We start from the raw sequence: 20,888 nt of genomic DNA, 5'->3' as shown, positions 1-20,888 counted from the left end.
AAATTAGGTATTATTAATTTATACAGAGTGAACCCGGAAATCTGTCACCAAACATAACTTTTTGTATCAATATAACCACGTTAAATGGTTACCTTTATAAAATCCGGACATTTTTCAAATCCGGACGCCAATCCGGACAGGTGTTTGAAATCCGGACTGTCCGGACGAAATCCGGACGTATGGTAACCCTACCTATAGTAGTATTTGTAAAGCTATTTATTTGTAAAAAAACATATTATTTAGGACCTAAGTCAGGGTGGTATAACCCGCGACCCTTGAATACTTTTTTTTTTGGTTTTTTTTCTTGGATCAAAATAAACCAATCAAATTTGAATTTAGTTACTTAAATATAACAAAATAAATGTTATTTTTCAATGTTTTATTAAATTCAAATTAGATTGGTATTAATTTAACCGGAAAAATTAATTACCAAGGTATAGTCTGTATAGATAAATGTAAAATGTAAAATTGCAGCCATGCACCAAGTTTATTAATTAAAGTACCTACCTAACCTTTATGATTATGCATCTATAATTTGAATGCATATTTTACCGTTTTGCAGTGGGTTGTAGGCTATTTTACAAAGGAAAACAAATACTCTGTGATACCATTTACTTGGATTTTAAACTGCGGCAATGTTAATTTATCTAAATGGCCAATATATGGTGTAGTGAACTCAATGATTATGGAAGCAACTTATCCAGAGTTAGATTGGCCAACTTTTCCAGTAAAAATAGTTTCACAAATTTTCAGTAAGTATCTAATTAACCATTGAATACTTATAATAGATCTTTTTGTTGTAACTTCTAAACAGTATTAATTTACTCACTAATCAAAAATAAATTTTATTATTTTTTACTTTAATACTTACCTACCTACCTATACATATGACATAATTTATAAATTTACCTACTGGTTAAAAAGTTTTAATACCTACATGTCAAATTAATTTTCAAAATTTAAGATTTTAATGAAAAACATTAAATATTTATAATAATATGTGCTACCTAGGTGGCTAAGTATGTCAATATGGTGTTAAAATAATGTTTACTAATTTCATTATATTTAATATACCTACTCCTTTGACCAACAATTTTTAATTTTGTAAATTGTAGACACGTTTGAGGATGCTAAGATGAAAGAAAAGGAACTATTCTTGTCTGCATCTGAATCCGAAAGTCCAGTGAAAAAAAAAAGAAAAAACAAAAAGGTTTATCCAGCAATAATTGAAAGTGAAAGTGACAGTGGTAAGTCTTATAATTTTAATTTTCCACTAATGGTAAATTATGCATAAGTTAATTTAATTAACATTCTCTAGTTATACTTAATAGTTAATATATTAAAATATAAAAACTTTGAATTAATATTATATTTTGATATTTTACTTTTCTTAAAATATATTTACTTTTATATTATTCCAAGGGTAAAATTAATTATTAAATATACATAAACATCTCATTTAAAATGATGATAGACTTAACTGTTTATGCCTACTTAGTACTTATTTTTTAAATACTACTTTTGCTTTACAGCCTGTAGCAGTACACACACAACTCCCATAAAAGTTATGAAAACAAACCAGGTAGTTGTAGACAACCAACAAAGTGGATCTTCTGCCTATGTTGAACTGCAGATGAATCAGATTTCTGATCAGTTATTACCCAACAACATTATTTCTTGTATGTATTAAATTGATATATAATTTACCGATGGTAGTAAAAATTAATAAATATGTTTAGCATCTATGAACACTTTGTATGGCACTGACGAATGTATCAACACTGATTATACTGCAGAGAAAGAAACAACAATGTTTGAATTAAACATTCAGAGTACAGATCATTCCATGTCAAGTATGTGTTATTTATAACATGCAGTTGTTTGAATTTTACCAAAATACTTGCTTAATTAATAAAATAATTTATAATTTAGGTGTATCAACAGAAAATCAAGAAGATTTAATTAACAAGAGTGATGACAATACGATTAACAATTTATTTAAAAATGTAATTTCTATATTGGCATACGTAAAAAGACTGGACAGTAAAATAGATTTATTAACTCAAAAAAATAATAATACACAGATAAGTGAAAATTTTAACAAAGATTTTGAGAAAATCTTTCCATTAAAATGTGTAGAAGCTGTGGACGACATGGAAAATAAATTAAAATCTGATGAAAACACTTCTGGTCAACTGGTATTTATGATATTATTATAATTAATGTTTTTATTATAATATTTAAGTTATTAAGATAATTATTTACTTTTATTGTTATTTTTACAGAGAAATCTACTGCAAAAAATTGGCGGCACAGGTCTGAAAAACTTTGTTAAAAGAGTTTTAGAAAGAATATTTACAAATGAATTATCCACAAAATATTCATGGACTGGGTTTAAAGATAATCACGAGCTTAGAACTTTAAAAATTATAAAAATCATGAAAGGTTACTTATATTATATAAATAATGATATTTTTCATGTTAATGCTAATGAAACTCACTATATGTTGTATAATTTTTAGATGTTGCCAATAGTACTTTTTCTGAAACTGAAGCTAATTTTGAAGCACACATTAAAGATTGGTTCCGTCACGGCTCTCAAAGATATGCAAGAGAACAACTAAAAGAATCTTCCTAAGCATTACATTTTACATTCAGTACATTAATTTTGTCATTCAGTATTTAATATTTATTACATTACCAATAGGTATTTTTAAAATTTTTTTTTTAATGGTTTATTTACATTCATTTTTTTAATTGTTATTATTATTAAGAAGAAGTTATTTTAGTTTAAACTTTAATAGATTATAAATGATCTAACTTTTATATAGTATTGCTCAAAAATGTACCTATATATTATTTTATTAATATTTTAAAAAATAATAACAAAAAGTTTTAAAAAATTAAAAATATTTAGAGAGAACACCCTTTTTACTTATACATTTATATTATTTTTTTTTTACATGTTTAATGATTATTAAAATAAAGAAGAAGTAATTATTATATTATAAATTATATTTTTGTGAGATTTTCAAACATCATTAGTACCTATAGGTAATATGTTAAATTGTTAATAAATAATTATGTTATATTTAAAGTAATAATAGTCAAAAAAGTTAAAAAAGTCAAAACGTTTGAACTTTACCTATTTTTAACTATCAACCCATCCATTCTTAAAGCAATATATGCTTCAAATTCTTAATCTAGTTGAATATATATTATATTTATATATACATAATAATACAAACCATGTAACGACCAATGCAAAGGTATTTGCATACAGTTTAAAAAGATATGTGATGGTGTTGAAACCAGATTAGAATGGAGAAGTGAACCTAGCTTATACAAGACAAGAATGGTGACATTGTTTTAGAAGCAAAGTTCCTTAACAGCCTGTTTTTATATTAAATAAATAGGTTTAAAAATAATAAATAGTGAAAAAATGTAATTATTACAATTTATAGCTGTTAATAAGGTTTTTATTTTTAAATCTATAGATATTTATTAGAATAATATAATCTAATAAATATATATATTTAGTAAATTATTTTATTCTAATGTATATTTTTGTAATCTCTATTAATTTTATTCTGATTAATAATTAAATTTTAGTTCCGAAAAAGGAAAGCCATTCATTCTATGACAAGAAGGCATTTTGCACGCTACATTCAAAATGATATATCAAATCAACTGTCATGCGTTAATCAAACTACAAACACTTATGTCAGATCACAAGAACCTGAAATGAACCCAATAACAGACAATTTAGATAATATTTCAAGCATGGGTTTACAAATACCAATTGCACTTAATTTAGCATCACCTGTTTTATCTGATAACTTTTCAAATGTAGTTAATTCTAAAGCTAGTTATTCTAACAATATTATTAGTAACATAAATGATAATGATTCTGTTGATGAAATCCCTTTAAAACAAAAATTGCAGCAGTGGATAAGTGATTATCATGTTTCTCATAACTGTGTTAATTCACTTTTGTTAATTTTGAGATCAGAAGGATTGAAATTACCTAAAGATGCCAGGACATTATTAAAAACACCTAAAGCTCGTGAACATAGCATAATAAATATTCACCCTGGATCATACATACATCTTGGGGTAGAATTTATGTTAACTAAAATCTTAACTGTAAATATTGATATTATTGAAAATAATACTACAATAAAACTTGGATTTAATATTGATGGCTTTCCTCTTACATCAAGTTCAAAATCAAGTTTTTGGCCCATTCTTCTAAGCTTTGTAAATATACCTCAGTTATTCAATATTGTAATACCAGTGGGTATTTATCATGGCAAGTTTAAAAAACCATCGTCTAGTCATGAATTTCTACAATATTTTACTTCTGAAATGAAAATAATTTTAACTAATGGAATATGTATAAAAGATAAATTAATGAAATTTGAAATTAGTCAGGTAGTGTGTGATGCACCCGCGAAGTCATTCATTTTAAATGTGAAAGGTCACAATGCCTATCATGGGTGTAATTCCTGTATTGTTGAAGGAACATATATTGATAATAAAAGGATGGCCTATCTAGATTTAAATGCCCCTTTAAGATCAAATCAATCTTTTCGAGACAAACAGGATTCATTTTATCACAAAGACTCCAGCCCCTTAGAGGAATTTCCAATTGATATAACTTCCACAGTGGTACTTGAATATATGCATAATATTTGTTTAGGGGTTATGAAAAAACTAATTGTATTCTGGGTAAAAGGTAAAAAACCTGTTCGTTTGGTAGATCCAAATGCTGTTTCAGAAGAATTGATTAATCTTAAATGTTATTTACCATCAGAATTTAATCGCTTGCCCAGATCACTTGAAGAATGTGAACACTGGAAGGCAACGGAATTTCGTACTTTCCTTCTTTATACGGGTCCTATTGTATTAAAAGGGAGATTGAAGAAACCTCTATTTAAACATTTTATGCTTTTAAACTATGCCATAAGACTTCTTATTTCTTCAGAAAATTGTAGTACCCATAATAACTTGGCTAAAAACATGTTATACAGATTTGTACATGAATATGGTTCTAATTATGGGGAAGGATATGTTGGATATAATGTTCATAGCCTGATACATCTAGCTGATTTTGTTTTAATACATGGCAATTTAGATTTATTTAGTGCATTCAAGTATGAAAACTATTTACAATTTTTAAAAAAAAGTTGTAAAAATGATAGATTTCCTCTCCAAGATGCATATAACCGCATCATGGAAAAAATTGACGTTCAAATTAATAAAACTATATCTCCAATAATATATCCAATATTGAAACGAGAGTCGAAGTGTAATACTAATTTAACTGAAACTATGTATGAAGAAGTTGCATTAGAAAAATTTGTGGTGAGTTCAAAAAATGTTAAAGATAAATATTTTATGTTGCAAAATAATGATATAGTTGAAATTACCAAAATAATAAAATATTTTGATGGTAAAATTAAAATTGAAGCAACTAAATTTAATTATTCACCCATGTTTGACTATCCATTTACCTCAGATATTACTAAAATATTTTATATCAAAGAAATTATTCCGAAAGTTCAACCAATTTTAATCGATTTAAACAGTTTAAAACATAAATGCTTTGTAGCACCAATAGATAATTGTAAATATATAGCTATTGCATTACTACACTCATCATAATGTATATTTTATATAATTTTATTAAAAATCAAAAAAAATTATCATACTCACCAACAGAGTCTCATTAGCTATTTTACCTAAGTAGAAGGTATCTTATAACTTAGAATAGGTAGTAATACCTATTATTTTATTATGTTAACGGGTATGTTACATATATTTATGTGATTATTTTCTTATTATTGGGTAGGCATATTTTAAATATATTATATTATAGGTAGGTATCATACATTTAAATATAATATTTATTTTTTGTTTTTATGATCAATTAATTCAATTTGTATTGTATAGGTACATAGAAAGCATTGTCTATTACTACTTTATTGTATATAATATATATACTTTTTAATATTAAATTATTAATATGTTTATATAATATTATCTATAACAATTACCCAGATAATTTGTTGTTTATTTTTATTTTTATAATAATATATAGTTAGGTAGGTACCTATATTATCAAATATAATTTATACCTAGTACCTACTCATATAAATTTTAATACAGAAATATCACAAAATGTTTTAAATTTTAAGTATCTTATTTTGTAACTATACATTTATATAATTAATAAATTATCTCTCTATCTATCAAAATGTATTTTATTGTATTAGATACTTATTGTGTTTAATCACTAATTTATTAGTATTATAGGTATAAAAAGGTAGGTAATTATAGTAATTATAGGTCTAGGTTGGTATATTATATTATTATAAGTACCTATATGATCAATTTATTTAATGCGGAAAAGTACGTAAATATTCTAATGCATTTCTATGGTAAATTGTAATTTTTAGGTACAACGTGTAGTGTGTACATTGTACTACACGAGTGACTATGAACTGGTTTTAAATACACCATAATTTTTTATAGATTCCATCTAGTTAGGGTGGCCCAATAGGTTAGGTGTTAGTGTTAGGAGCATAGGGTCTAGGGTTCGATCCCGTCTACGACAAAAAAAGTCCGCTGGCATCGACAATCAAATTTATTTTTTTTCGCGAACAATAATAATTTTGCGATTTCTATGTGATGTCGATGCGATGAAAATAAGTAGTCCCATGTATCACAACCAGGATGGCCCATGGATATTATATTGTGACCACACATGGACCATTATTTTGCGACGTCGCATGCAGTAACTTCGCGTGTCTGGACATTAAGCGTCACATAAGAATCTCTGAGACATCTCTAGGCTCCAATCTTGTACTTCTCACTACTTAATGAGAGTACTATGTAACGTCTTAGAGATTATATTTTGCACACAGGGAAAATTCATTGTAATTTATAATTAGTAACTAGTAAGTAATACCATAGATTAAATATACTATAGTATATAGGATAATCTAAGGTAATACTCTTTAATAAATATAATAATACGAGTGTGCGACACTATGAACGTGATGGAGCAATTTCGTTAACTAGATTGATNCTGTCATAGGCAGGTATAAAATTAACATTGTACTTACGCTTGAATGTTTTCTTGTATTAGAGTTTGAACGTGAATCCACCTTGCAACACTTTGTATCGACACAACTTAAACACTTCACTTTCAGCTTCTTGTAAAAAAAATTATCCTCAATGACTCGTAATACTTTAAAATATTTTTGATAATTTGGCCGGAGTAAAATTGGTTCTTCTAAATCTGCAACCTGATCGACTTCGGTTGAAGAATCACAATCACTCATTGTGTTACTATTTAAACAATGAAAACAAGAGTATACTGTTGATGCAATACAATTATTAACAATCTGAGGAACGTCAAGCAGACAACAGCGAACTCGATACGAATAATACAAACCCATTACCCAAGTAATAAATATTACAATAGTGTAAACAGCGTAGGGGGCTATACATGCAATATTGTAATATTATAACTGATTGTACGCTAATGAGTAATGTCTAATGACCAATTGGCAATTGGTTATTCGTAGTCCGTACACACAAAAATAAATAATAATATTATTTTCTAATGCAATTATGAAAATAAGATAATAACATGTTGAGTATGTTCCACATATTATTATGGTGCTGTAGCCATATTCATTTATTTATAGCAGAATCCGTTATCAGTCAATATCAATGTTTATGTTTTATAATATATTTATAGCTTTTAATTAAGAATAGGTCGCACCTGCATATTATGTTGTCAAGTAATTATTGATTCCGTCGAAACTATCTGTTTTGAAAAAAGGTTTGTATCGATTCCGCCGTCTACTGTTTATAATATTACACATCGATTCCGCCAGACACTGTTTATCCCCCCCCCTGTATATGTATTTTAAAATACATAATACATAATAAGAATAAAAAAATAATGATTGTATAATTCAAAAATAAAATGTATATTCTAATTAATTCGTGTAAGTATGTGAATAAATGATAAAATATTAAAATGTATAGTTTGAATTGTATAAAATGATAATAATTATTGTATAAATGTATAATTCAAAATTAAAATGTATAATCTAATTAAAATAAATATAATATAAATGGAACTACTTTTGGTAATATTCGGACACATGTTTTAAATAAGTAATCTTAGAAATTGTATTATTGTTTAAATCGTTTGATAATTTTTTAATATTTTGTTTCTTTTTGTTAAATGCACTATTTTTACTAATTGTATTTATATTAATTCCATTTATGTGTATGTAAGTGTCAGTTTGTATTTTTGTATTTAAAACATGTGTAAATATAAAATGTTGGGATGCACTTTTGTGAATTGTGAATTTAATTTTGAGTGAAAAGACTCACAGCTATTAGTAGTGCGTTCTGATGTTATTCCCCTTGATGCCCAAATGCGTGGATTGAATTTTGCTCCTTCATCAATATAATAATCAACTAAATAATCGCAGAACTTTCCTACCCTTTCATCATCTGGAGCAATTCGCAATTGACATCAAATCTGTTGTAAAACAATAATCGCTTACTTCTTCCGAATTTAATAATGGTAATCCGAATACCAATTTTAGCCAATTATCTATTTCATTTGATTCGTCTTTATATTCTTTTGATAAACCTAAAAAAAAATAAATTAATATTAATAATAAACAATACAAAAATCATATTTATAATATTTTTGTATGTGTATTCAAATATATATTTACCAAGACTTTGAATGTGTTTCCACCAATTTTGCTTCAAATGAAATCGGCATCCAACAATTTGTATTTCTGGCCAAATTGTTTTTGCTCCAATATGTATAGCTTCTTCAAAATCGGAAACTATTTTCGATGGACTGAACGATAAATTGATTTCTGAACATTTTTCAATAATATAACCAAACGATCGCGCATATGTGTCTTTAGATTTGTCGGGTAGTAAAAAATACACAAGTGGAACATAATGTCCGTTCTTAAAAATGTTTATGGTAAAAAGCTGGAGAAAATATTTTGCACAGTACGTAAAAGTACCATCCACAAATATTTTATCTACTGAACATAATAATTTTAGATTTGAGCTTGTTGAAAAACAAATAATTTTGTTATCCGAATCAACTAAAAGAATAAAGTCTTCATCTTGGACGGTTTTAACTTGGCGCTCGCTCATTACATTTATTACTTCCGTAAGATTTGTTGGGAGTTTAGGGTATGATGATCTACGAGAACGGTATAAACATTGGTAAATGTTATTAATATCTGTACTTGTAAAAGTGTTCGTCATTTCTGGATTATTTAAAATGCCTCTATTAATGATTTTTGAAGGCCTTTCTAATTCGTCTTCCGATTTTCGTTTAAGTCCATTTGAAAATTATTTTTTTATAATACTCCTACTTGTTTCTTCACTATGGTTGACATTATGAATACTTTCATCTTTTAATATTTGATTTGTGACTTGATTGACATACATTTTTGCAGTACACTTTTTATTTATACACTGCCATTTAAAAGCATCTAAATATTTGACATATTCTTTTTTATAATATTTATTATTACATAGAATTAAGTCTTTTTTTCTTTCACTAGAAACTATACTAAAATTCATTGTAATTTATAATTAGTAACTAGTAAGTAATACCATAGATTAAATATACTATAGTATATAGGGTAATCTAAGGTAATACTCTTTAATAAATATAATAATACGAGTGTGCGACACTATGAACGTGATGGAGCAATTTCGTTAACTAGATTGATTCTGATTAGTAAAATAGTAACTAGCCGAGAAGTAACACGGAAAGATTGGTAAGTCTACATTTTAACAATATAAAATATATTAATATAGATATTATAGATATTAAGATATATCATATCTAAAGATAAAATTCAGTCAGAATAGTTATATGACATTTATATAATTATATGTAGCGTAGGTAATATACGTTTTATAGCAATACGTGTGGAATAAAATAAAATACCTATATTGACTCGGTTTATTTTTATTATTTTATACAATTTAGACTATACATTTTATAAAATATTCACATACACGTATTAATTAGACTATACATTTTAGTTTTTAATTATTATACAATTATTATTATTATATATATATATTATAAAGTATATTATGTAGGACTGTAATTTTAAAAATACATTTACAAATTACAAGGGAGGGATAAACAGTAGCCGGCGGAATCGATGTAAAATCGGCGGAATCGATATACGCCCGTCGCCCATGTTGTCTCGGTACACAGTACACACGTACGGCCGTACAGGCACGACACACCTAATGTTCGTATAATATTTCGCTATAATACATGTTGTTAGGTAACGATAACGTACCGTTGCGATCTTCGTCGACGAACAGACGGTTTCCCGGAGTAAAAAATATTTAGTTAAGCTAAAGATATTTAATTAATTAATTTTATTTAAACTAAAGACGAAAACCAAAGTCGATATCCAATTGTTCATAAATGATAAATAGATATATTATTATAATGACATTATTATTATTTGACAAGGAATAAAGAATAAAGAATTAAAGGAATAAAAAAAAAGTATTCAATAAAATAATATTCAATAGTAAAAAAATGTATTTAAAATACCGTTCAAATACTTCAAAAATAAAAGTATTTTAAAAAGTATTCAATTCGGAAAAAAAGTATTTGAATACTTTTACTCAATTACTTTACAACACTGATACTGATACAGGTAAATATATTAAAAATGTTCTCATATATATTATATTAATTTAATATAATTATTTTTATAGAATTACTAGTGTATAATATTGATACTGAAGATTTTTATGCTGACTTGGCTGCTAATCATAGGTTGTTGGACCGGATGGATACTGCTAACCTGCCCAGTACCCATCCGTGTTATATAGCAGACAGGAAGAAGGTGCCCGGCTTCTTTTCGAATGGAGTCGATACCATGTACTATTTCTAATACAATTTGTAAATACTATGTATATATTATAACAAAATATGTCTTACTTAAATCATTAACACACAAATGTTCAGTATGCCTTTAGACAATTTTCAAATCTTGGCGGTCAAGGATATGACCGGTGTAACTGTAAACAGCAATATACAAGACAAATAAATGAAAGTGTAGGGGTGCACTTAAACTATGTACTTATAAATGTCATGATAGCTTAAGTTGCAAAAAGAAAATTAAAAAAATAGTTAATATTCATAAAATAAATTATTTAAAATTATTAAGATAACAAAAATTGTTTTATACCATTGTAATTGCCCACTGTTCTCTGGTCATTCTGTGCAATGCTTGGGCAAAGTGTATAATTGTCTACATTGTCCGAGCATCGTACTACAACGCCCAATTAGACACTTTGACCGTAACATATACATTATACATACATAATATAATGTAATATATTATATTATATTTATATGAATATAATATAATATAATATAATAATATTGTACAATAACAAAAAATAATGAGTGCTTATAAATTTAAAACACATACACTTTTACATTTTATTTAAATATTTTTTTTTTTTTTTTTATTTGTAAACTAGAAAATTATACAATCTATACAAATAAGTACAATAGGCATAATGTATGGTTTCTTATAAATTATGTGTGATGGCTTGATGTCTTGGGGGAAGAAACCATCCAGTGAAGGTACTTCGGCATATTTAAATACTAATTATAGAATATGTAGTACCTGCCCAAGTAGGACTTTTACTGCCCGAAACCGTGATAACACACACAAAAAAAATATAAAAATTAAAACAAGTTGTTTTCTATAAAGTTTCTTTTTAATTTTTTATATAATTATGAATTAAAATGGTTTAAAAAGAAAGTAGTAATTTGTTACATTTAAATTGTTAAATTGTTTGGTATGAAACTTATATAGTATAGGTATATAAAAAAATGTTTGCTTAAAATTAGTTAAATGAAAAATGGTGGTAAAAATGAAAAAACAGTTATATAATAAATATTAAATTTAAAAAAAAAGATTATGAAAATGTGTAGGGACTAGAGATTGTCAAAAATTATTTTTGCCCCACGTGAATAGAGTCCAAGTTACGGCTATGCCAGTGAGGAACTTGGATCCGCTTTTACCTAAGGCACGTTGTCATACACAGAATAGGATCAAGCGTAAATAATGCACGATTGCACTTCCTAGTTCCTATGCATGTGCGATATTATATTATAATCTAACTATGGACGGATCACTATTTTAATATTATAAATATATAATAACACGGTTATCCAATCGCGGTCGGCAAAGAGGGTGTAGTGTGGCCTTCAAAAATATGGTTAAAAAAACTCGCGGTTCGTCGCAGAAGCAAGGAATATCTCGTAGTAGTATGATAATTTGCTTATCGTTTATGTAACCACTAACCAATATTTAAATAATTAAATGTAATATGTTGTATGTAACAACATGTATCGTGATCCGCGGGCAGATATTAGGCTGACACCCTCGAATGAAACAAAACGCCCGGGATACATCAGAAGAATATATTGTATTTTGTATGACATCCAACGATTCAGGCAATGGTCGGATCGGCAAGCTGCCGAGGAAATCTCGGTGGGCCACTCAAAATATGGGCCAGTTATGAGTGTTATGTGGCAACCTTTTTTTTTTTATAATAATAAGAAATGAGTACAAAACTACAAACATAAGTATAGAAATATATAATTTAATGAAACTCAGTGGGCCGATACCATGACTATCCTGTATTCCTGTTACACCGTGGCCAATTCGACAAAGGACGAAAACGCAACACGACAGTAGTATGCCACTAAACCATGGTATACGGGATACGTGGACGGAAAAGGACGGATTACTTGTCATTGCACAACAACGGTGTGCAAGAACTCAGCGATACGGAACGCAAACAAACATAACATACCACATACAAGCTGATAAAATGTATAAATTCGACGAGAGCACTGCAGTGACGCTAAAGGCGGAATGTGCCACAACAAAATACGAATGCACATTGAAATTAAGATGACACTTACGGCTGAAGCGGACATGTAACAAAAACGGCCATAAACCGTCAGTGTAATTAATAAAATAATACGTGATGCTATAAAAAAAACGGCTGTCGCGACATAGCGACATGGCTGACACTTGGTCAAGGCAGAAGACGGGACATGACATGTGAATATATTAATATTATATAGATGTAGTTGATAATGACATCTTGGCCGTGTGCAACGGCGCCACTGCGGGTTCGTTTTAGTTTAAATCCGCGATGACGGGTGTATCACCAGCTGAAGTCGTATGCACTACAATGCCTGCGGTGAAATCACGACTTTCCAACTTGATTTTTGTCGGGCCTGCATATTTCAGCTCATTAAAAACTATTGATGTATCCAGTTGGTGCTGGACAGTGACCGGATCTACATAGTATATCATAATATTATAACTATTATTAAAGTTAAAATGTGCACCTTCGGGCCATGCTCTTGTAGCGCTGTCGTCCGACATTTCTACCTCCATAATATTATGTACCTACATGGCTACAAATCGATACCCGATATGTGACATTTTAAACCTATGATTTATTTTTATAACATTACATTTTTAATTTATTTATCCTTTATTAAATTTAAATAATGCAATTTATTAACCAGAAAATATATGTAATTTTTTCTATCTCAATTGTTTACCATAATTTATAGCTATTTTTTATAATGTTTGATTCCTAGTTAGGTACCTCTGGTGTGGATGTATCCTATGTAAATATAATATATCCAATTAATTCATAACACTGTTAAAAAATTACAATACTAAGAAAAGTAGCTACCTAAGTCCTAAAAAAATTGTTTTTGTTCATTTACTCATATTTATTGAAAAATTAAGTTTTTTACAAGTATAAAAAATACACATTACAAGTATAGGACTGTTTGTATTTTTGTCTACAGCAGTAGATTTTAGGAGCCTAATTGGTGCCTTTAATTTTTTATCAAATTATTTCTATTATATTTCTAGTATATTATAATAACATAGGTAGCCAATACTCAACTAAAAAATAAATGTATGTCTTTCCATTTTAGATTAAAGTTAGTTGGGTTATTGTGATATTTGTGGATTCGAATGATTACAGCGCAGTACCAACAAAGTGACTAGTTTAAAATGACACAAATAATCTAAAAAATAGTTGTGTAAGGTTTTGTAAATGGCCACTTGGTCGAGTAACCAGTAACCTACTGATATTTATGATACCCTAGATCCAGAACCAACTTGGTTTGAGTATGGTATTAAAACAGTTTGTGGCAATAGAACATGGTATGTAAAATAAAATCTATTTAATAGTTTACAAAGTTTATATTTATTATTATTTTAAGTAAGTAGATACCTATTCATAACGTAGTATGTTTATGGTATCATAATAAATAACCTGTATGTTATTTTTTTTTAAATGTATACACTTTAAAAAAAATTAAATTTACTTAAAAATTATTTTATTTTGTTGTCATTTTTTCTAATTTAAGATTTACCAACAACTTGGATAATTTTAAAAAAGGTGGCATCACGAGTTGAAAAAGAATCGGAAAATGAAGAGGTTCAAGTGATGACCAAACGTAAACGTACAACACTTGATGTATCAGACAGTAGCAGTGACGAAGGTAATTAATGACTTCAATCTATCCTAATTATTAGAATAAGTTACTCAAGTTAAGGTCAACAATTTAGAAAACTATGAGTTGTAATACTTATAAACTTAAACATGTTTGAAATTATTGTGTTTAGAATTTTAGTTCCTGCAGGGTACTGTATAGCACCTTCATTGTACACTATACAGAGAATAAAACACCTTGACTGAAACAATGCACAAAAAAACCAAATGAAACATTCCAATCATTATTTTCGGACCTGCAAATGAGTAAGAAATCATCTTCAGTGTATCAACTACCATACATTCAATCAAGTTCAAGTTATCAACCACCTCAAGATGAACAAGTAGTTTTTAAATTTTTATAATTTAAGAGCACAACCTTAACTTAATACATTGAAGTTTAATATTTATAATTCATATTACACATTTCATGCAAATGGTCTATCAAACAATTAAAACATGTTGCCATTATTTAAATATAAATATATTATACTTAAATTTATACAAAATACAAGTGCACAGAACACACCACAGCAATTAAGTATCACTCCGAACACCAGCACTTATGACACCATTATTAAACTTTAAATCAAATATTCTGTTAAAAACAATCTTTTTAATATTTCTGTTCATATTTAAAACTGAAACAATAACATAATTTATAAATGCTGCAGTTCTTAATTGTCATTATAACAGTAGTGTTGAAAATAACAATAATTATATTTAGAGCGCAAGTTTTCACCTTCCCGAGATGCCAAATTTAATCTTATCTAATTTCTTATTGCCACATTGAGATGAAACTTTAATTGATAATAATAATGGTATTTGTGACAAAATACGCAATTGGATACTTCATTTTAAAATTTCTCATAATGCTGGCAACTCATAAGTAACTATATAGGTACCTTAAGTTATTAGTATGTATGGCAGTCTTTTGGCTTGTGACATATTCACTGACACTCATCAATGACCAACTATTATTGAATAAACTATAAAAAAAAAACCGTTAGACGACATAGAAAGAAATAAAGAATATAAAACCACCAATAGTCAGTGGGTACCAAATATTGGCCAACTACACCTGCAGTTGTGAGAAAATGATGACTGATGGCAAGAGCTTTGGGTCGTATTAAATGCTCTTAAATCCATGATAACTAAATATTGATAAGTCGTAAAACTTGATCGGTATACATTGATTATAACTTTATTTGTATGTGCACGGAACTACGATGTATTCAGCTACGCGTTAAATATGAATTAATTTCAACGCCTTGACATCATGAAAGTTTAAAAAAAACAATAGGTAATCATGATATCCAGAATGATAACCATTGACACGGTCCATTCTGTCCATTTTTATTTACTTATGAAACCGGCCCACTGGAATTCCCTTATTTAAGCCCTATAATGCAGAGCATGACGACACTTCAACATAATATTATGTGTAATAAGTAATTATTTTACACATACAAATATGTAAAATATTTAAATATATACGATATACCTGTTAAACATAGTTACTTAATGACCAAACAAGAAAAAGAGGCAAAAACAATTTGTTATCACCGAAATGCCTAAGCATCGTAACACTATACACGTGATGCAGGCATTCCGGCACTATCATATTATGCATGACGCACAAGTATTAGATCGGCACTCAGTATTCAGTAGTGTCCTGAGTAAATAAATAAATTAATAGACAGAATATAATACGAAGGACAAAGGGTTACCACGGTAAAAAAATGCAGTCTAGTTGTGGAAATCTCCAAACTGTAATCCAACATTGATACGTTTTTATAAAAATTTAATTTTATTCAGTTCAATATTATTTTTTGATTATTATTTTTTTAAAATTTAAAATCAGATTTGTCATTAAAAAGTCAATGTGTGGAGCTGCACACAGTCTTTGAGCGCAGTAAACACAAACGACAAATTGTCCGATCACGATTAATATAAAAAAAAACACGCTTATACTATTTTCATCGTTGAAGCTTTATTAAAGCTCAATATTTTAGGCTATGCTCGAATTAAAGCGACGAGTGTGATGCATCGATGTCAAATCAAGCGGCCACTTAAGTGGTCCGGATGAGTCGCGCGGATCGGAGCAAGATCAGGAAAAGAGCAATAATGTGGTGGTCGCGAACAACGACGCTTGTTCTATAGGAAGCACGTGCTGGTTACCAATTCTCACACATTTATTTCAACGATTTCGTACCACCCATCAACACCATGAGCAAGCGAGCCATATCGTTTGAAATAATTTTTACGTTCGCTCCAACCCGCCGCCCCACGTATTGCGGCCACCAGTTATGATGAGACGTAATTTCTGACAAATCACTGTCACTCAAATATTTAAAATCTGAAAATAAACTATGAAGACAAACAGATAACTGTATGTTCGGATAGCTTTCAATCACTCAATAATATGGAGAGGTTCTTGTTTTGTTTCATTGAAGTAGGCATACTCATACATACATATCAGCCACAAGCGCACAACCGTGAAAACCGAATCAAGGTAGGGCCGTTGTCGTGTGCAAAGTGATAGTCACCCGAACGACGACGTCAGCTCTATGAGAAGACCGTACGGCTACCCAAATATATTTTTGTAAGTTTATTTCAATGAATTTGTACCCACAAATCACAATCATCCAAGAGCAACGACACATAGCTATAGATCAACAACTGCATGAGAAGATAAACACAATTTAGAAGGACAAAATACAATGCTTCGACGAACAGTCCGTCGTTGACATGAAAATATAAACACGGCGTGGATGGTCAAAATTCAATATTTCTGCTTTAAAATCGAAGAAACAGAAACTTCACTTTCAAAACCCTTTTCAATCGTTATACTAGTTAAAAATTAACTAAATAATGATTTTTTTTCTGTCAAAATATAGTTTAACGATGCCGTAAACTATTTAGAACTGATTTGAAGTTGAATCCGAAATACTTAAACCGCAAAACTCAATAAAATGTAAAATTTATATCAAATTTCACTCTACAAGTGTCATTATAAGATTTATATGAAAAAAAATTGAAAAAATTGAGATTTTTTTGGGGTCAACGAACAGTTCGTCGTGCATATGAAAATATTATCACGGTTTATATGGTCAAAATTCAATCTTTCTGGTTTAAAATCGATGAAATAGAAACGTTACTTTAAAAACTATTTTCTATCGTTTTACTAGTTAAAATTTACTTAATAGTGGTTTTTTCCTGCCAAAATATAGTTTAACGATGCCCCAAGCTATCTGGAACTGATTTGAAGTTGAGTCGGAAACACTTAAACCGCAAAATTCAATACAAAGTAAAATTTATGATAAAATATCACTCTACAAGTGTCAATATAAGACCTAGGTAGGGGAAAAAGCAAAAAAAGGAAAACAAAGCTTACTTCATAATCGGAACGATTCAAAACGTATGTATATATAAAAATTATCTTTCTATCATACTCCCCCCAAAAGAAGCATTTGCTACAAAATCCGACAGCAAATTTCCACAAATTGTATTATATAGTCATTAGTCATTGTAGATAGAACTGATAGAAGGAATAACAATAATTATAGTCAACAAAATATTATGGACTGTTTTATCACTATTTTTACTTATCGTATTATATTTTTAATTTGGCCGTTCAGTGTTAACGACTTGTAGCAGTTGTAGCAGTCGTCAACATCAACATGTAGACTTAAAAAAAGAAATAAAAGAAATCAATGTTAGGAGTGTAAAAATTATATCTTATATTATTATCATTTATCACAACTGTCGACTGGAAAATGGAAACTGCATCAAGTAAAAATTATGTTCCGGAAATTGATCTTTACCCAATCGAAATTGTAGCAATGTTCCAAGTTTGTAGCAAGGTGGTTTGCACGAAAGACAACAACAAGATTTGCGGTGGACTGTCAGACCAGGACGCCGTATGGCGACATGTTATCGTTAGGCCGTATTGCCGCAACGACCTGCTTTTCAGCCGGCAATACTGTCGACGGAGCAAGATGATACGATCAACGGCGAAAACTATGACATGCAGCAACAGGCATACTAGCAAGATCAGGTAAAGCAATAAGTAATAACGCTTTCGAACACGGAACACTTGCATTCTTGCTGCCAGCATTTATCATTAAGACTCCTTCAAGCTGCTCTGCGGCCGTAGAAACTTCAATGAACGGCGCTATTCCTCCTAGCGAGCCATCGAGTTCACCGGTGTTCTTGCCGCCGGCCCGGTTGTTTAATTGTGCGTGCCGCCGTGAAAATCTCGAGTGATCACGAGACTTGTGTTTTTGTCGTTGCCGCAATCAGCCGGCATCATCAGAATCATAAGCAAGTTATCGTTTTTTTGTTTTCCGTCTTTGAGGTTGACCACAACGCAGCGTCGCGTACGTTCACCGCCCGAGTGCCTTCGCGATACTTCGTGTGATCACGATACGTGATAATATCGTATTTGTCATTGTTGTGATCAGCCGGCATACCCAATTTGTCAAAATACCTACACATTAATTATATTATTGTGAGGGCCATCAGGTTTTGCCGGTTTTGGTTTCCGTCGTGGTTAGGCCCGGATTAACACTATCGTAGGCCCTAGACCCATGTGCTAATACGGTCCTGTAGTGTTCATGCAGTATTTAAATGATTAAGAAACATAATGATTGGGAGAGGTAGTGTTGAATCTCAGTGTTGTAAGCCTTTAAAAGCGAAAATATTTACAAGTTACCACATGAAAATCATCATGATATTTTACATTTTAAGCGCATGATAAGTTCTATTCTTGTTACATATCCATGTTATTATTACTTATAGTATTACAATAGGAATATTATAAGTTTAAAAATAAGTGTATCCCTTATAAGCGGTGTCTCTCAATAAGCCACGAAACAGAGGACTATATTTAACAAAAGAAAAAGTAATAATAATATTGCCTGCGTGAAATGTTGCAACCCAGAAAGTTCACAAAATCGAAAATACACTCTCGACGATTTCGAATAATAATGACCAAAAAAAATTGTATTTAGCGAAAATGAAGTTAACCTACTGCAGTACTATTTCCTTAAAGTGAAATGAATTACTTTAATCATAATTCATAGTAACATCATCAAATATACTAAGTAATATCATAGGCTGACAGACCGTCCTCGTTTAGAATAGTTTTTCATACACAATGATTTTATATCATTGAATTCAAATTCAACATCATTCATTAAAGTGAATCCACTTGGTACTTGTGACCTGCTACTGCACAACAGAGCGACATCTTACACGCTTTTTGAATGAATAACAAACATGATTTTTTTTTTAAACAATATACTAATTATAATCTATATTATCATCACCGGTTTCATAATACTATGTAGGCAAGGTGTACTTTTAAATTTTAAGTACACTTTGTTTATATTTAATATAATAATATATTAGCCATAAGGTAAATCCACAGATAAACATTTAATATATTACCTGAGATAATTCTTTAGTTCACGTATTTACAAGTTGTAATTAGGTTTAACAATATTGGTAGGTATGTCAATTAATGTAAATCATCAATTAGATATTTTAGATTCTGAGTGGAACGATGAATGTATTGATTTTACAATGGTGTGTGTTTTTTTTTTTATTTATTTATTTTTTTTTTTTTGTGTCTGTCATCACCTTTTAGGACAGTAATAAAACTGCTTCGATTTTCTTCAACAGCAACTTTTCTGATTGGAAAGTGAATCTAGTTGGTAATTTGGGGGGTCAAAAGTAAAAATTTCTCAGTAGTTTTCAAAAGCAACGTGAAAAACAAAAGAAAAATTAAGGAAAAACGGGAATTTTTACCCAAAATCGATTTTGGTTTTTGGTGTAACTCTAAAACAAATGGCCGTAGATATATGAAATTTTCACAGGTTGTTTATATTTGCATTTTCTATACACGGTAAAATTTTTAAAATAATTTGACTCTTTTTGAACTGTTTACGGACATTGTCAGTTTTCAATTTTTTTAATTTTTTTTTTCTATAAATATCAATAAAATTTTATTTGTTGGTTAAAAAAACTTGAAAATTTAATACAAGGCTCCTAGTATATTGTTTCAAAGGCAGATGAAGAAAATTAAAAATCCTTAGTCACAGTTTTTTTTATAAGCATTTAAAGTTCAAATATTGACAAAATACTTAAAAACGACGAAAATTTGGAAATTATTTTAAGTTAGAAATTCATAAAAAATTTTGTTTTTAAATCTAAGATTTTAAAATTTA

General features: G+C 29.1%; 2 protein-coding genes across 2 annotated transcripts; one reads left to right on the top strand and one right to left on the bottom strand.

Annotated features, from left to right (window-relative positions):
* Positions 1 to 562: 562 nt before the first annotated feature.
* Positions 563 to 2,638, top strand: LOC111026949 (the record flags this gene model as incomplete). The annotated part of the gene is made up of 7 exons (XM_022305142.1): positions 563 to 752; positions 1,116 to 1,247; positions 1,533 to 1,679; positions 1,740 to 1,853; positions 1,933 to 2,198; positions 2,286 to 2,445; positions 2,523 to 2,638. Coding segments are annotated over 7 exons (1,125 nt in total), but the record flags the coding sequence as incomplete, so codon positions are not given.
* Positions 2,639 to 8,327: 5,689 nt separating this feature from the next.
* Positions 8,328 to 9,513, bottom strand: LOC111026948. Its single transcript, XM_022305141.1, has 3 exons — positions 9,438 to 9,513; positions 8,772 to 9,098; positions 8,328 to 8,683 (listed from the first exon to the last, which is right to left on the bottom strand). The coding sequence occupies exons 1-3, from the start codon at positions 9,511 to 9,513 to the stop codon at positions 8,538 to 8,540; spliced, it is 549 nt and encodes a 182-aa protein (XP_022160833.1). The 3' UTR covers positions 8,328 to 8,537.
* Between the last annotated feature and the right edge of the window lie 11,375 nt (positions 9,514 to 20,888).

Source organism: Myzus persicae, unplaced genomic scaffold (assembly GCF_001856785.1).
Source record: "Myzus persicae strain clone G006 unplaced genomic scaffold, MPER_G0061.0, whole genome shotgun sequence".
Classification (NCBI taxonomy): domain Eukaryota; kingdom Metazoa; phylum Arthropoda; class Insecta; order Hemiptera; family Aphididae; genus Myzus; species Myzus persicae.
The sequence above is the reverse complement of the archived record's forward strand: the minus strand, read 5'-3'. Positions and strand labels throughout refer to the sequence as shown.

Excerpts from the sequence above, each read along its gene's own strand:
- LOC111026948 (XM_022305141.1), bottom strand. The coding sequence starts at position 9,513 with ATGTATGTCAATCAAGTCACAAATCAAATATTAAAAGATGAAAGTATT. Across the intron at positions 9,099-9,437 it reads CAACCATAGTGAAGAAACAA|TAGATAAAATATTTGTGGAT; the intron begins GTAGGAGTATTA and ends TATTATGTTCAG. Across the intron at positions 8,684-8,771 it reads GAAACACATTCAAAGTCTTG|GTTTATCAAAAGAATATAAA; the intron begins GTAAATATATAT and ends ATTTTTTTTTAG.